Source organism: Lissotriton helveticus, chromosome 4_1 (assembly GCF_964261635.1).
Source record: "Lissotriton helveticus chromosome 4_1, aLisHel1.1, whole genome shotgun sequence".
Lineage (NCBI taxonomy): Eukaryota > Metazoa > Chordata > Amphibia > Caudata > Salamandridae > Lissotriton > Lissotriton helveticus.
This window is the reverse complement of record NC_136063.1, coordinates 1138007168-1138025517: the sequence shown is the minus strand read 5'-3', so window position 1 is coordinate 1138025517 and position 18350 is coordinate 1138007168. Positions and strand designations below refer to the sequence as shown.

Here is an 18350-nt window from a genome sequence, read left to right as displayed (position 1 = left end):
AAATCACTTCCAGTTCCCACCATACCAATTTGTCCCACCACCAATGGGCCAAATGTATCCACAATGGGTCCCGGAACAAACCACTGTACCCCAGAATGCCCAGCCTTTTTTATCCTGGGGCCAGAGACCAAACAGAGGGAGGAACAGGAAGGGCAACAATGTGAACTGGCAACCCGGAGATGGAACAGATCCCAGAGTCCTAACAAGGAGTATGACAGCGAACCAGGCAACTACGAGCAAGAGGGAGACCTAGTTATTAACATAACCCCATGGCCCCTCACCGAGGTACAACAGAAGGTACTTAACAAAGGTTTAGGGTACGTCCCAACTAATAAACCAGACATCTTCTTGCTACATAAAGAAATGCAGGACTTCATAAGAACCATCAAATTGAGGGCTTTCTTTCAAGATAAAGAACCAGCCTTAGAGACCTCAGATACAGGGTTAAAACCAAAGTCCCACTTCACACCGTTGGATAATCAACTTCCAGTGGAAGTTTTGGCTTTCGAAAAAGCTATCATGCAGGAACTAAAGAACATGAATACTGAGCAAAAAGTGTTCCAAAATACTAGCAAACTGGAAAATGAAGCAATAAGGGAACTCAGACTTAACAAAGACCTGATCATAAAACCCGCAGACAAGGGGGGAGCAGTGGTTATCCAAACCACCGCTGCCTATGACAAGGAATGCAGAAGACTCCGGTCTGATAACAGGAACTATCAAGTCTTGGTTGAAGACCCCACCGAGTCCCTAAGAGTACAAATAGAGGGAATGATTGAGGAGGCCCTTGCTCATGACTGGCTCTCTAAAAAAGAATCAGAATTTTTGGTCCAGAAAAACCCACGTACGCCGTATTTCTACAACATACCCAAAGTGCATAAGAACCTCGAGAATCCACCGGGACGCCCGATTGTATCGGGTATCTCATCAATCCTGGAACCACTATCAAAATTTGCCGATGCCTTTTTAAGGCCGCTGGTACAGGCAACCGATACGTATCTAAGAGACACTAAGGCGGTGCTCCAACTACTTAAGAACCATCCTTTTGATCCCGACTCACAGATGCTTCTGAGTCTGGATGTGGAGAGTCTCTATACAAGCCTCCCACATAATGAGACACTTCTGATCATTGAGGAGGTACTCCATTCAACACACTGGAAATATCAAACCCCTCGCGGTGTAGTTATGGAGTGTATCTCCCTGGCTCTCACAAAAAACTTTTTCGAATATGAAGGTACCTTATTCTGGCAGAGCCATGGGACCAGCATGGGGAGCACCTTTGCCCCCAGTCTGGCGGGACTCTATGTCCACCATTTGGAGTCCTCGAGGATCCTCCATCCTAGCAACCCCTATAGGGGGAGAATCAACACATGGCGACGTTACATTGACGATATCCTGGTGATCTGGGAGGGGGATGAAAGTTCTGTCTCAGAGTTTATGCAATGGCTGAACAATCAGAATGCTTTCCTAAGATTCACTCACCAAGTGTCAAATAGCATGATGGTTTTTCTAGACCTCAACATCTACCATGAAGCAGGTTACCTCAAAACAGAGGCCCACTTCAAACCTACGGCCAGGAACTGCCTCCTCAGATTTGACAGCTTCCATCCTCGTCATCTGAGGGAGAACCTTCCATATGGGCAGTTCCTCCGCCTACGCCGGAACTGCAGTGACCTGGCAAAGTACAAACATCAAGCCAAGGATCTCTGCAACAAACTTATACAAAGAAAGTATCCCAACCCTGTGATCCAGAAAGCTATGAAAAGAGCTAGGAACAATAACCGTGACGCTCTCCTTGAAGATAAACCCACAAAAAATGATCAAGTGAGTAGAACGGTATGTGTCACCACATATAGCCCAGTAACCAACCAAGTGGCGAAACTGGTTAATAGACATTGGCGTATACTCACGAGTGGCACACTATCCCTTGAAAAACCATTGTTCGCTCATAGACGTGGTAGGAATCTGAAAGACATGCTTGTCCACACGAGACCTCCTCCACACAGAGCAGAACAAACAAGACTACAGGGGATAAAGGGCCACCACCCGTGTGGCAACTCTATCAGTTGTCACCTCACCAAGAAGAGCCATACTCTTACCTTTACCAATGGTACAAGTTGGGAACAACGGACTTTTACAAACTGCAATAGTAAAAATGTGGTGTACCTGATCACATGTCCTTGCAGAAAGGAGTATGTGGGAATGACAACGAGACAAGTGAAAGTTAGGATCAACGAGCACAAGAGCAACATTAGATGTAAGAAGTCAACTACAAAAATGTCAGCCCATTTTCTCGAACTCCAACACTGTGTCAATGAGTTACAATGGACAGTGATCGAACAGCTCCCCACAGAGACAGGGCTGTTGGAAAAGGAACAGCGTTGGGTGTTTCGCCTTGGGACCGACACTTCAGGGCTCAATGATTCTATCCCTTGGAGCCAACTGCGCTAACACAGTGGTCTTATATAGAACAGTGACCATAAGACACTAAACACACACATGGTGTGACCTCCCTGGTATTTTAATAACATCTTTTCATAGAACCCCTTTTTTAAGAAAATCTGCTGAACTCTGACAATCTGCTAAACCCCTTTTTTGACAATTAGAATATCCCAATAGGCTGAGCTGCATATCTGATTATGTCCAAAAAATGTTTATCGTATTGCACACAGCCATTATTTCGTTGCCATTATTGACATATTATTGTGTGCTGGGCTTTTTCAAACTCCCAAATAGTGGCAATGCGATCCCTTCTTTCATTCTCGCACCTTAGTGCAACCCCGGGTGGCCCGAGAAGGTTTTTACTTAGAGTTTCATTAGTGCACATGCGTGTTATGGTAGCGAAGTCCGCTCGCGCATGCGCAGGATGGTATGAGTTGACACATGCGCTTCCATGCTATTCCCCCACACATGCGCAGTAGCGTCTAGCGGAATCCATTACCGAGCGTGTGATTACCGGAAACGGCTTGGTTCTATTGCCGTATTTGGGCACATATCCGAGACTCATTATCCAATTTGCTTATAGTAATTGCAATAACGAGGAGTATAAAAGCGCGTGTTGCTTCACCAACTGCTCACTTCACCGGAGCCGCGTTGAGGGGAAGGCAGGCGACTGAACCATGCAGTAATCGTGAGTGGGGTCACACAAACGAGGATGCACCTCGTGTATCCGTAGCCTTATGTTAGTTGATACCCTCTCCTATCCACCGCCTACAATGCACCTATTACTATCTTTTAGGTTGTTTACCGGGCAGCGAGGGAGGATACCCCCAATACTACGCATAGGCTCATGAGGCAATCTAAGTATTTGAAATAAGTAAGCCTTCTATTTTACCACGATCTCCCTTCCACACTAGGGATGTTACATTCAATATGTATGTCTATGTATGTGTTTTCTTGCTTTGTATGTTCTTTTTAGTCTTTTTTTCACAGGGTTCCAGAACTCCATTTTTTGTTCTGTCACTTACCCTTATTTGATTAGGAAAGAATTTCCTTCCTCAGTTCCTGGACATCCGACTATCATGTTTATTATGTTCCTGGACTATCTGACCAGTATACTTATTATGGTTTTTTTTCTACAGGTTTTTTCAATACGCCAATTGGGCGCAACTAACATACCTAATAAAACATTGTTAGGAACATTACACATTATTTTTTCAAATTTTCAAACACTTTCACATTACATGTGAGTAAGGTGAGGATAAAGTGCATATCCTCGTCCTGAAGAAGGAGCCTTGCGCTCCGAAACATGTTGACACTTTAATGGTTGATATACCCTAGAATGTATATTTTCAACCAGACTCTGCACCTTTTATTAATACCAGCCAAGGACTTAATAAATTTATTTTTTTCCTAAGTGCCAGGTATTTTTTATTCACGGTTTTCTCACCTCACCTCACTCACATCTTATACACACACCCTCACATAGTTCACTACTTAGTGCTCCTACGTAGTCGTTAGTGGTAACACGCCGCGTCCCGTAGAGGGATGCGAAGGCCCCGATGATAAAGCATGACACCAAGGGGCCTGTTGGTGTGTGAGGGGCATTTAAACAACACTGTGTGTTCCCCATCACTTTAGGGACCACTACAACCCCCTGAGTGGATTCTACTTTGTTTATTCATAATGCCTAGGGAGACTGAATCCACTTCTCTCTCTCTCTCCCCCCTCTTGTTATATTTATGCTTCACGACATCGCCTGGTTCCTTCCTGGTCACTGGCTAGTGACCCAGACTCTGTCCCCTCTGCTTTCAGGTACTCTTCATCCTCGATCCACCCTTGGATCCATCCGGACACTTCCCTCCTGGTCGCCTGCAGCATCTTTTTTCAAGGCTCTATAGGAATCAGCGACGAAACCTGACACACTGACACCTATGCACCCGCTTCCTGTGGGTGAGGTAACGCGAGTACTTCGGTGCTCCTGTGGGTATTGACTATCCAACTGTCTAAATTTCAAGTAGCTTTCTCCTTGTCCATCCGGAAGTGACCTAAAAGAACTAGTTTCCTATTTCCTCGTTCCCATTCTAACTCTATGGTAACTTGCGTGTGTGTAAAGACACTGCACATGCTTCCCGTGGGCCTCCTACTTCCTATCCTTTGGTAGTACAGTGTAGCCCCAGCGATGCCCTAGGCCCTAGGCCTATCCTTTGTTTGTGACGTGGTTCTTATACCACTATTTTAGTATATAGTTTGAAGTGCCCCTAGGGCATTACTGTATATTGTGCAACTTACTGTATGATAATTAAGTCTCTTGTTATGTCCACTGACCTCAAAGAGTTCAGAGGGGTTGTTTAGAAATAAATACATATATATTTTATATATATCCTGTGTGGTGTCCTTTCATTTGGTATTAAAGGGATTGCATATGGTAAAACAGCTGGCCTTACATGCCCTCTTGAGTTTAGCCTAAGACTGCTTTGTCCATGCTATCACTAGGATAGCTGGTCTATAAGGTTGACTTTACAACCATCACCATAAGGGTTGTTTGGACTGGTGCAAGGTACTCACTAGAATAGTGAACATCATATACCAGGCCAACTTCTCACATTGGTGTGCAGCGGTTGGGATAAGAGCTAGCTGTTGTTTTACCAATTGTAATCTTTGCAATATCATTTGAAAGATCATACAGGTACCTATAGGTACACATAAAACAAGACTTATAATACTTAAGTTCTACTGAACTTAGTTGTTGTAGACCAAAGGGCCTAGCACACCCTGACTACAACTCCTAGGGAGGTTTAGTAGGAAAACACTTAGTGTAGGTAGGTGCACTCACTACACCTCACTATATCATGTCTGGCACAGGTGAACCATCTGGATCTCTACCTGTGCTGGTTGACCCTTCCAGGGCACCCTCCAAATATGAAATCCTCAACTTTCGAGAGCTGAGACACTTGTGTACCACAAGAAATTTGAAACAGGGTTCAAACCCTACCCTTCAACACCTGATGGAACTCTTAGATGAGTCTGATATTCTCAAGGCCTCTAGCACAGAGCCTACAGGGAGAACAGGTGAGGGCATACCCTCCACAGAGGAGGACACCCCTGTGCCAGAAGAAGAGGACGAGGAGGTGGATGTAGATTCTAAGGGAGAGGTAGTCAGCCAGACTATAGTCAGAAGACGTAGCCAGGCTAACCTAAGCCAATTTGGGGCTGAGAATGGGGAAGCCCCATTCAGGCCTTCAAGTGTGTTTAATCAGAGGTATAGGAGGAATAGGTCTCACTCAGGTGACTCCATCCACTCCCATGGTTCAAGGGGTTCTCGGAAGGGAATGACTTCACCCCAGAGAAGAGAACACCAGGCTAGGATGAGGGAGGTCCAACTCAGAATAGAGAAGGAAGAGCTTGCCCAAGCAAAACTTGCTCTTGCAAGAGAGCAAAAGTTAAGTGGATTAGATTCCACTGGTTGCAGCAATATCACGAAGGATAAAAGACAGGTCCTATGACAATAGAAACCTGAGTAAGATTGTGCCCCCCTACAAAGTTGGGGATGACATCTACAAATGGATAACTGCTTTGGAGAGGGCCTGCAAAGTACAGCAGGTATCCCAAAGTCAGTGGGCAGCAATCTTGTGGCTCTCCTTTTCAGAAAAAGGAAGAGACAAGCTCCTCACAGTTAGTGATGATGATGCTAACAATTACACTGTCCTGAAGAGTGCTCTAATTGATTGGTTTGGCCTAACCACTGAACAGTACAGGTTGATGTTCAGAGATACCCAGAAGACACAGACACAGGACTGGACTCATTTTGTTGATTGTGCCACTAAGGCTCTGGAAGGCTGGTTGTTGGGAAGTAAAGTTAAGGACTATACAGGATTGTATAATTTGATCATGAGAGAGCAAATCCTTAATAATTGTCAGACCCAGTTGTTGCACCAACACCTGATTGACTCAGATCTGACCTCTCCCCAAGAATTGGGAAAGAAGGCAGACAAATGGGTCAGAACCAGGGTTAAGCAGAAAAACCAGGTCCAAGGTGGTGATCAGAAAAAGGCAGACCAATCAACAGGGCCCCAAAATTCCAACGAGTGTGGGTCCCAAAACTCTAAGAAAAAGAAGAAAGAAGGTCCAAAGAAACCTTGGTGTAATTATTGTAAAACTGCCTCTCACTGGTTTAGTGAGTGCACCACAAAGGTACAGCCCCTACCACTGTAGCCCCTAAGGCATCTGCACCCCCTAGTACAGTTAACAGTGGTAGTTCCCAACCCAAGGCTATAGTGGGGTTAACCATGGGTACTGAGGTGGATTCTGGCCTAGTCAGGAACCCCACTCAGGCTGTTCTCGTCTGTAATGTGGACATGGCTATGTCCTCTACTGTGAGTCCCAGTACCCTGGGCAAGTACAGGCAAACACCTTTGATTAATGACAAAGTGGCTCAAGCCTACAGGGACACATGTGCCAGTGTCACAATGGTGACACCTAACTTTGTGGACCCTGGACAGATTGTACTGGGTGATAATTACCTGGTGACCAATGCAAGCAATGTCACTACTACCCATAATGTGGCAGTTGTTAACTTCTCCTGGGGAGGGGAAACTGGCCTCAAAAGAGTTGTGGTAAGTGCAGACCTCCCAGTTGAATGTCTGTTGGGCAATGATCTTGAATTCTCAGAATGGTCAGAAGTGGAGTATAGGACTCATGCAGAGATGTTAGGCATATCAGCACATGTCCTTGCTGTGACCAGGTCACAGGCCAAAAAGTGCCAAACTGAACCAGCCCTGGATCCTGAAATTATGGACCAAGTGCAACCCAAGAGAAAAGAGCAGTAGGGTTAAGGCAGTGCCTTCCCCCCTGCCTACAAGTGAAGATCAGCCTTCTCAGGAAGCTGGACTTGAGACCTCTGGAGGAACTGTCCCAGAAGAGCTTGAACCTGATCAGGTTGAGTTTCTTGGACAGGGGTACCTTCAAGGGCAGACTTTAGGCAGGCACAGTTAGACTGCCCCTCTCCTGAACCCCTCAGACAGCAAGCTGCTTCTGAGGCTGCAAGGAATGCTACAGGTACCCATAAAGTTTATTGGGAGGAAGGACTCCTTTATTCCGAGGGTAGAAACCCCAAGCCTGGTGCTTCCAGGAGGTTTGTCATACCTCAGGCCTTTAGGGGTTTCCTTCTTACCTTAGCCCATGATATTCCCTTAGCAGGACACTTGGGTCAGAACAAGACTTGGGACAGGCTTGTCCCTCATTATCACTGGCCCCATATGTCAGAAAATGCCAAGGAGTTTTGTCGCTCCTGTGTGACCTGCCAAGCCAGTGGCAAATCAGGTGGCACAACAATGGCCCCCCTCATACCACTACCTGTGGTGGGGGTACCCTTTGAAAGAGTTGGGTAGACATTGTTGGCCCAATCGATCCCCAAACAGCATCTGGGCACAGATTTATACTGGTGATAGTGGATCATGCCACCAGGTATCCAGAAGCTATTCCCCTAAGGACCACAACAGCACCTGTTGTGGCAAGAGCCCTCCTGGGAGTTTTCTCAAGAGTGGGCTTTCCAAAGGAGGTTGTCTCAGACAGAGGTGCAAACTTTATGTCCGGATATTGGACTGCAATGTGGAAGGAGTGTGGTGTAAACTATAAATTCACTACACCCTACCATCCACAGTGCAATGGACTTGTTGAAAGATTCAATAAGACCTTAAAGGGTATGATTAAGGGTTTACCTGAAAAGCTTAGGCGAAGATGGGACATCCTTCTACCCTGCCTTCTGTTTGCTTACAGAGAAGTCCCACAAAAGGGGGTTGGCTACAGCCCTTTTGAGCTTTTGTTTGGGCATCCTCTAAGAGGACCCCTATGTCTAGTGAAGGAAGGATGGGAGTTACCTCTCAAAGAGCCTAAACAAGACATAGTAGATTATGTACTTGGTCTCCGCTCCAGGATGGCCGAGTATATGAAGAAGGCTTCTAAAAACCTTGAGGCTAGCCAAGAACGCCAAAAAGCTTGGCATGACCAAAAGGCTGTGTTGACCGAGTACCAGCCAGGACAGAAGGTGTGGGGGTTGGAGCCAGTGGCCCCAGTAGCCCTCCAAGACAAATGGTCTGGACCCCACACCATTGCTGAGAAAAAGGGAGCGGTCACCTACTTGGTGGACCTTGGAACTCCCAGGAGCCCCCACAGGGTGCTCCATGTCAACAGACTCAAAGCATATGTTGACAGGGCAGACATGGGCTTGCTCATGGATACAGATGAGGGGCAGGAGGAAGAGAGTGACCCTCTCCCAGACCTGCTGACTCAGAACCCTGATGATGGTTCAGTTGATGGTGTGGTCTTAGCTGGCAGCCTCACTGGCCAGCTGCAACAGGATTGCAGACAGGTTCTACAATCCTTTAGACATATGTTTTCATTGACACCTAGTCAGACTAACTGGTACACCCATGAGGTGGACACTGGTGACAGTCTGCCTGTGAAGAGTAAGATCTACAGGCAATCTGACCATGTCAGGGACTGTATAAAGACTGAGGTGCAGAAAATGTTAGAGCTTGGAGTAATTGAGCCATTAGAGAGCCCCTGGGCCAGCCCAGTAGTCCTTGTACCAAAACCTCACACCCAGGATGGTAAGAGAGAGATGAGGTTCTGTGTGGACTATAGATGTCTCAATGCTGTCACTAGGACAGATGCTCACCCAATTCCAAGAGCAGATGAGCCCATTGATAGATTGGCTTCTGCCAAGTTTCTGAGCACATTTGATTTGACAGCAGGCTATTGGCAGATCCGGTTAGCTGAGGATGCCAAGGCCAAAACAGCTTTCTCAACCCCAGGAGGTCATTACCAATTTGTGGTGATGCCCTTTGGCTTGAAGAATGCACCTGCCACTTTCCAAAGGTTGGTGAACCAAGTCCTCACTGGGTTGGATGACTTTTGTGCAGCTTATCTTGTTGATATTCCCGTCTTCAGCGCTCCACCTGGGAGGATCACCTGATCCACCTGAAGAAGGTTTTAGAGGCCCTGCAAAAGGCAGGCCTAACTATCAAGGCCACAAAGTGCCAGATAGGGCAGAGTAAGGTTGTGTACCTGGGCCACCTTGTAGGTGGGGGTCAGGTTCAACCACTGGAGAGTAAGATCCAGACCATCAGAGACTGGACTCCTCCAACCACCCAGACACAGGTCAGAGCTTTCTTGGGCCTGTCTGGTTACTACAAAAAGTTTGTTAAGAACTATGGGTCCATTGTGACACCACTTAATGACTTGACTTCAAAGAAGATGCCAAAAAAGGTTCAGTGGACAGTTAGCTATCAAAAGGCATTTGATGAACTGAAGAAGGCCATGTGCACTGCACCTATCTTAAAGAGTCCTGACTACTCCAAAGAGTTCATTGTCCAAACAGATGCTTCTGAGTTGGGGGTGGGAGCTGTGCTTTCACAACTTAATGTAGATGGTCAAGACCAGCCCATTGCTTTCATTAGCAGAAGGCTGACCCCTAGAGAGAAACGTTTGTCAGCCATTGAGAGGGAGGCCTTTGCTGAGGTTTGGGCCCTGAAGAAGTTGAGACCATACTTGTTTGGAACTCACTTCTAAATTCAGACAGACCATAAGCCCCTCTTGTGGCTAAATCAAATGAAGGGTGAAAATCCCAAACTGCTCAGGTGGTCCATTTCCCTACAGGGGATGGACTTTACAGTGGAGCACAGACCAGGGACTGACCATGGCAATGCAGATGGTCTCTCCAGGTACTTCCACTTAGAACATGAAGACACAACTGGTCAAGGTTAGTCTAATGTCCCTGCGTTGGGGGGGGGGGGTTATGTAGGAGAGTAGGGTCTGCTTTCCTATGGTCACCCCACTTTTTGCTTTTTGCTTCACTGGTTTTTGACTTAGATGTGGCTGTGGGCCTGCTGATCAGACCCACAGCCCAGCTGTTCTCTCTCTAAATTCATACAATGTACTTTAGGTACATTACCAATTGGGTAACCTTATGAGCCCCTGTCCGGTGTACTATAGGTACACAGGGCATAGGTGCATCCAAGGCCTACCAGGGGCTGCAGCATATCTTTTGCCACCCCTGGCTGGCCATCCAAACTGACACAACTGGCTGATCACTCAGCTGGGGCAAGGTCGTGTAATCACCCCTTGCTTAGATATAGTATACCTATATCTAACCTTATATCTAGACACATATACACCTATAAGTCACTTCTATGGCAGGCCTTAACAATCCTGGAGGCAGGGTGCTTGGTTTTATGTGAGATGGTGCTATAGCATGAGCTGAGCCTGTCTTCAGCTTTCGGAACCATGTCCTTGTAGCTGTTCTAGGATATAGCCATACCATATACTCTTAAGTGCATTAAGAACCTCGCGGTTAAATGCTAGCTTTGGTTTGGCTTTATCAAAACATGTCGTGTAAGGCGTCATACGCTTTGGAATACTACCCCCTCGCCAGTTCTGGCGACGGGGGTAGCATTCCACCCTTCTAGAGGGAGAAGACATGTTGTTCCTACTAATCCCGGTTAAAGTTAACCAGAGCCTCAGCATCACAAAATGGATGCTGCTGCCACGGATACAAGTCTGACCTGCTGCTGGGAGTCCTTCCAGCGAGGGAGGCTTGGACAATAGAGTTCCTGTCTTGGGAGGTGCTAGCACCACCCCAGACAGGCCATAGTGTATTGGGGCAGGGAGGGCTGAATGAAATGAGACACTGCCTGGGGCACACAAGGTATCCCATGCATAGTCCAGTTAAAAACCGGTGCTGGGGCACTCCGGCCCCAGCTCTGGCGTGAAACTGGACAAAGGGAAAGGGGTGTAACCACCCCCTTCCCTGATCCCACCCATAGGAGGGACCTAACAGGTAATCCAGCCCCTAGATTTGGTATATAGGTAGGAGCTGAGTCCCAAGACTTAGATTTATCCTGACAAACTCTGAAACGAAACTCTGGACCTTCCACGATCTACTTTGCAAGAAGACGACGGAAGAATCTCCCTTGTGGTCAACGAGTGACCACCCTGCACAAGCAGGCACCATCAAGCGATCAACGGTTTGCTTTGTCGACGCTCCCGCCGGAGCCCGAGAACAGAGCCTGACAAGACCTGGACTTCCGGACTTCCTTCAGCCCGATCCACAGCCACAGCAAAGCTGAGACCCGTGGAGGCGACGCGAGACGTGGGACCGGCCATCTTGAAAAGCCAGCACATTGCTTTCCGTGCAACTTCTGAGGCATCCTCGAAGTTGTGCATTGGGGATTGAGAAGCCCCAGCCCCGAGCACCAACTGCACCGAAGATCAGCCCTCCACGAGTTCTGCGTGGGGCCCTTCTGCATTTTCCTGCTCTACGAGTCTGTCCGGTCACTTACCCGTTGGCTAGTGGCCACTGTGACGACGAAATCTTGAATCTACACAGCTGGTCTGGTTGCCCCAGACTGGCCCCTGCTCCCCTGAAAAGGAGTAGCCCATCAGACCTTGCTGGTCTGATTAAGAAGCCATCTTCCTTTTCTGCGTGGGTTGCCTTTGCCAAGGCTTGTTGACTCCAATCCGGAAGCGGACACCGCCGACAGCGAGATCCTTCGTGGGACAGTCTGTGTCCAGCTCCTGGTAGTCGTCGACACCTCCTGGTCCAGGTGGCTGCAGAGACAAGCTTCACGACAGCACCCGATTGCTTCGCGACATCGCCTGGTTCCTTCCTGGTCACTGGCTAGTGACTCAGACTGTCCCCTCTGTTTTCAGGTACTCTTCATCCTCGATCCACTCTTGGATCCATCCGGACACTTCCCTCCTGGTCGCCTGCAGCATCTTTTTCCAAGGCTCCATAGGAATCAGCGACGAAACCCGACACACTGACACCTATGCACCCGCTTCCTTTGGGTGGGGTAACGAGAGTACTTCGGTGCTCCTGTGGGTATTGACTATCCAACTGTCTAAATTTCAAGTAGCTTTCTCCTTGTCCATCCGGAAGTGCCCTAAAAGAATTAGTTTCCTATTTCCTCGTTCCCATTCTAACTCTATGGTAACTTGCGTGTGTGTAAAGACACTGCACACGCTTCCCGTGGGCCTCCTACTTCCTATCCTTTGGTAGTACAGTGTAGCCCCAGCGACTCCCTAGGCCATAGGCCTATCCTTTGTTCGTGACGTGGTTCTTACACCACTATTTTAGTATATGGTTTGAAGTGCCCCATGGGCATTAATGTATATTGTGCAACTTACTGTATGATAATTAAGTCTCTTGTTATGTGCTTTGTCCTCTGACCTCATAAAGAGTTCAGAGGGGTTGTTTAGAAATAAATACATATATATTTTATATATATCCTGTGTGGTGTCCTTTCATTTGGTATTAAAGGGATTGCATATGGTAAAACAGCTGGCCTTACATGCCCTCTTGAGTTTAGCCTAAGACTGCTTTGTCCATGCTACCACTAGGATAGCTGGTCTATAAGGTTGACTTTACAACCATCACCATAAGGGTTGTTTGGACTGGTGCAAGGTGCTCACTAGAATAGTGAACATCATATACCAGGCCAACTTCTCACAGCCACTACTAATCCACATCGGGGTAGGATGGTCCCCAAAAGCACCTGATATAACTGCAACATCAAGAGTACAGAAGCCACTGATTGGGGTATGGAAGAAGAGCTTATACTTTTTATGGGTCCAAAAATCCCGGTCTTTGAAGCAAGATGATGCCCTCAGAAACTTTCCAAAATTTGGAAAAGGTGGGCAGATTATAGGGGACTATATCTGGAGCCCCCCCTACTACTGAAGAACAAGTGATATGAATATAATGGACTGGAACATACATAGTACACATGCTGGATGTGGTTATGGGTGGCTAAAACTCTCCCTATATATGAGACGTTTTTACTTTTCAGACAGATATTATGTGGCACAGTTGTTTGTTTTTTCTTTAAAGTTTTACCTTGCAAATTATTATTTGTATGAACGACATTATACTATTGTTGAAATTCTTGATATCAGTATATGTCACATTATATGCTTATTGCGGATGCCCAGTGAGGCATCAACTTTGTCTTGGCTGTCAACAATAAAATTATGTTGTGGGAAAAAAAAGTACAGAAACCATGAAAGAAAGGAGAAAAAAAACAAATGTTTCCAAGAATGCTGGGCTGGGGGTATTAAATATCACCTTGGTATATAAGGCGATTAAGATCTTTCGGAGGCGGAAATAATGAGAAAATGGAAATGCAAATCAACGGAGAGAGAACATTTGCAAAAGGGTGAGGAATAATCACATGAGACTGACCAAAAAATAAGAGGGAAGGATAACCACAAATGAGTGCTTAAGACTAACCGTAAGAGGAGGAGATGTGTTCATAAGGAGAGGGGTGATAAAAACATAAAAGGAGTGTTTAAAAAAGATCTCTAGGACAGAGGGATAAACACAGAGTGGGTCGGATTAAAATTGGGCATGAGGAATCAAAGTCGTCAGTAATTAACACAAGCAGGGGGAGGGAAGAATAACCACAACTGGAAACTGCAAATAAATGCAATGGATGGCAAGAATGACGTGACCTAGGTAGTGAATCAATGAGACAACCACAACAGGAAGTGTAAAAAGTAACCATTGGTCTGGGTGGTTTAACAGTAAGCCAAAATGTTACTCATATCAACTTGTGTATGAGTTGACCCCTAAATTTCTTCATTATTGCATGCATATATATATACACCAGACCAAGGACCCGTGAAGGTAGTCCGTATGCTGGAAGAGCAACTGGCTAGCATATACACCAATTTCTCCAAAACAACGGAATCGCGTACATCAGGGCATATATATACATATATATATTTGATCTACCCTCCCACACACGTTAAGCTTAAGAATCAGACCATGCAATTCTCTCCTGCTGGCTCTACAAATGGTACATACTCTTGTAAGCATAAGTGGAAATTGCGGAATTCTAGTACTTATTGCAATTGAGATTTAACATGTAAATAATTTAGAGATGCAAAGTTGCTGCAAAAATGCGGTCATAAGTGAGCAAAAATGTACAATAAAAACAGTTTTTTAAATTTAAAAAAGCAAAGGGCATGGTGGTCTGGGGAGGCTAAACGCAGGGGAAGACAGCAAGGTGTCAGTATACAGGTGATAGGACTAGAGGGAACGAGGATCTCCCAACATAAAGAAAAATGTAAAAGGAATGTAAAAAATATATATTGTCCAAAATATCGGTATTGATAAAGTAGCGACACATTTTGGCATTGTCGTGTTTTTCCATTTCCACACAGATCCATCTCGAGCACCAGTGAGACGAACCAGGCACGTCTCTTTAATTGGAGAAAAACAGACATTAGGCAATGCACATTGGCATGACTCTGCTAACAGGGATAGAAATCGGAACAAATAAATAATTTTGAGTAAATGTTAACAGTATAGTACAGTCAAGAGTGCTAACTCTGTTTTTGCTTATTTAAAGTCCTTGTTGAACCTTACGCCAACTAAACATCACTACTTTTAGTTTCTGGGCACTAGCAGATAGAATTTCTAAAAAGATAAAGAAGAATGGCATACCGTATGTCCCCTTTAAACCTAGACAAGCAAAAGCTAAAATGACAGATTAATCATCAAGGCCAGAGAAATGAAGTATGGCAAATGGGCGCCATCGGCCACACACTGGAGCATTTTGCACTTACGGGCAATAACATCATGCGTCATAATTACTCAACCTATGGGCAATGCCCAAAACCAACATGTTTTTCCAGACACAACCTATCTATAGGGAACTAATTACGAACAAGGTTTTCTAGAACAGGTTAATAGTACAAAACCAGACGTTTTGGATAAGTCATTTTCCTGGATACACATCTGCGCAGGCTTCATTCACAAAGGATTAAATACAATAAATAGATACTTTGGCGCTCATGTTTATATCTGTCGCCTTAGCCTTTATCATACCAATTGAAGAAAAATAAAATGGACTCACCTCAATTTGATCAATTTTGACTTGTTTATAAGCCTTCTTCATTTCTTTTGCACCGATCTTCATGGCATCAACCTGGGGAAATGCAAATTAAAATTAGACCTCAAAGCAGCAGTAGTCCACATACCAACCGCCCCTGTTTTAAAACAACAACCCAGACTCACTATGCCTCGCTCAAGCTGCCAATTCTGAAAGGTAACTTGGCAATACTAGAATAGGTTTGCCGCACAAAAGGGGGTGGTGATGGACGGAGCATCTGAACCAATCAAACACTCACACCCAGTCAACAGATATTGGTTTAAACCATCACCGTTCTTTAGCCCACTCTGCCACCCCAGTTCAGACAAGGCCATATGCAAATCCGTCTGACCCTGTGCCTCATGGGAACAGTCCAGCCCGAACTGCCAAGCCATGCCTTCCCTGGACCGGAAACAAGCTTCCGAGGACCGGTTTCCTGCATTTCAGCCGTCTTCAGCCCGGCTTGCTTGAATCCAGTGCCAAAGTGAGCAAGGGACTAACGTCTGAGCATACCCTGCCAACTTAAGGCGAACAAAGCGGTACAAAAGGGGGTGGTGATGGAAGAAGCATCTGAACCAATCAAACACTCACACCCAGTCAACAGATCTAGGTTTAATCCATCACCGTTCTTCAGCCCACTCTGCCACCCCAGTTCAGACATGGCCATATGCAAATCAGTCTGACCCTGTGCCTCATGGGAACAGTCCAGCCCGAACTGCCAAGCCATGCCTTCCCTGGACCGGAAACAAGCTTCCGAGGACCGGTTTCCTGCATTTTAGCCGTCTTCAGCCCGGCTTGCTTGAATCCAGTGGCAAAGTGAGCAAGGGACTCACGTCTGAGCATACCCTGCCAACTTGCTGTTCACCCTATGTGGGAAGGGTATGCCCAGACGTGGGTCCCTTGCTCACTAAGCCACTGGAGTCAAGCTATCCTGGCTGAAGACGGCTGATAGCCAAAAACCATGTGGGAAGGGTATGCCCAGACGTGGGTCCCTTGCTCACTAAGCCACTGGAGTCAAGCTATCCTGGCTGAAGACGGCTGATAGCCAAAAACCGGTCCTAGGATGCTTGATTCCGGTCCAGGAAAGACATGGCTTGGCAGTTCGGGCTGGACTGTTCCCATGAGGCACAGGGTCAAGACTGATTTGCATATGGCCATGTCTGAACTGGGGTGGCTTCGTGAGCAAAATAACGATGGATTAAACCCAGATCTGTGACTGGGGGTGAATGTTTTGCCATTATGCAACATTCCATCCATCATCTATTGTGTTTTGCTGTTCACCCTATGTGGGAAGGGTATGCCCAGACGTGGGTCCCTTGCTCACTAAGCCGCTGGAGTCAAGCTATCCTGGCTGAAGATGGCTGATAGCCAGAAACCGGTCCTAGGATGCTTGATTCCGATCCAGGAAAGACATGGCTTGGCAGTTCCGGCTGGACTGTTCCCATGAGGCACAGGGTCAAGACTGATTTGCATATGGCATATGGCCATGTCTGAAATGGGGTGGCTTGGTGAGCAAAATAACGATGGATTAAACCCAGATCTGTGACTGGGGGTGAATGTTTTGCCATTATGCAACATTCTGTCCATCATCATTTGTGTGTAGAATAGGTTTGCCCCCAGTCCAGTATTTTCATGGAAAGGCCTGTAGAAATATTTGAAAAATCGGCAACAGTCGTTATTTTTAATCCTTTGAAATATAAACCTGAAATAACAAGTGCGTAAAAGAAGTCACTGACTAAAATATATTCTAGATAAATATAGCAATTAAAGGTAACACTGGCCAGATTTTCATGCCAAAATAAATTAAGTTCGGATTTAGACAAGCTCTTATTCCAGTACTGCTCCTGGCATTTCTTGAACCTGTAAACCTGAACAAATTACCTGTATTTTTCTTCAGGAAAGATGGCACCACCAGACTAGCCCGCTTGTGCTTGGTGCGTTAAAATGAAAAACCTACAACTGTGGTCTTAACTGCTTCTCTTCTTTGTCTCTTGATGAGACTATGAAGTTCTCTTCAAAAAAAGTTTTCTTCACTACTAAACGGCTGTGATCTTAACTGCTTCTCTCTTTATATCACTATGTACTTCCAGAAACCTGTTTATTTCGCTACTAAATGACTGCCTTTCCAAGATGGCATTTCAACCTCAACTCATGGAGCCATGTCTTCCATAACGTTTCTCTGGTGCTCTCCACCAATGAAGGTGTCTAGGCACTTTACCTGCACACAAAACCACTCCGCTGAGAGAGGATTCTGAGCTTTCTTCGAAACACAGGAAAAGGAGGAACATGGTGGGGATCAGGAAGTATGTCTATCTATTGGTTCTATGAGCTGCAAACATCAGCCCCTTCTTTAAGTTCAATTTAATGGCAGAGAAAGTAGGAACATGCTGACTTCAGCATTTTTTTTCCAAGTTAAAAAATTGTATTAAGAAATAATAGATATAAGAAACACTGAAAAAGATATGAGTTACATCAAACTTTGAACAAAGCTAAGAATTAAGCAAATCCCAAATGTAGGAGTAATACTCAACAGAGGAAATGCAAAGTCATCATCATCAACCGACTTTATTTCGCACTTCAAAAAATGCATAAAAGTACACATAAAAAGACATTTTATTACAATTAAAAGTCAAACATAGAATAAATACAATGCAAGAACCAGAGCAATTTTACCCTTCAGGTTAAAATAGAATCAGATAGCAGCAATCCTAATTATTAAAAACAAGTACATCGATTGAAGCAATGGTCTTAACGTGCGATAGGCGTTCTACTAAAAACCTTAAGGGTTCTCAAGGCAGCCAATAAAAAAGAAACCAGTGCATAGCAAACCAGTGGAGTTTCTAATCGATAAAATAGAAAGAGTTCTGGGGCTAGAACGCGCAAGGAGAATTTATTTAAAAGTGGGACAATAAAAGATCTTCCTCTCTACTATATACAAAGGACAGAAAAATAGGAAAAGTCAAAAACAATGAATTT

General features: G+C 45.5%; 1 protein-coding gene across 1 annotated transcript in view; it reads right to left on the bottom strand.

Moving 5' to 3' along the window:
• Positions 1 to 18350, bottom strand: part of CHMP5 (charged multivesicular body protein 5) — a 188043-nt gene that overhangs the window by 49574 nt on the left and 120119 nt on the right. Inside the window, exon 5 of the mRNA XM_078687742.1 lies at positions 15360 to 15431. Within this exon, the coding sequence (XP_078543868.1) occupies positions 15360 to 15431 (72 nt within the window). The remainder of the gene's footprint in view (positions 1 to 15359; positions 15432 to 18350) is intronic.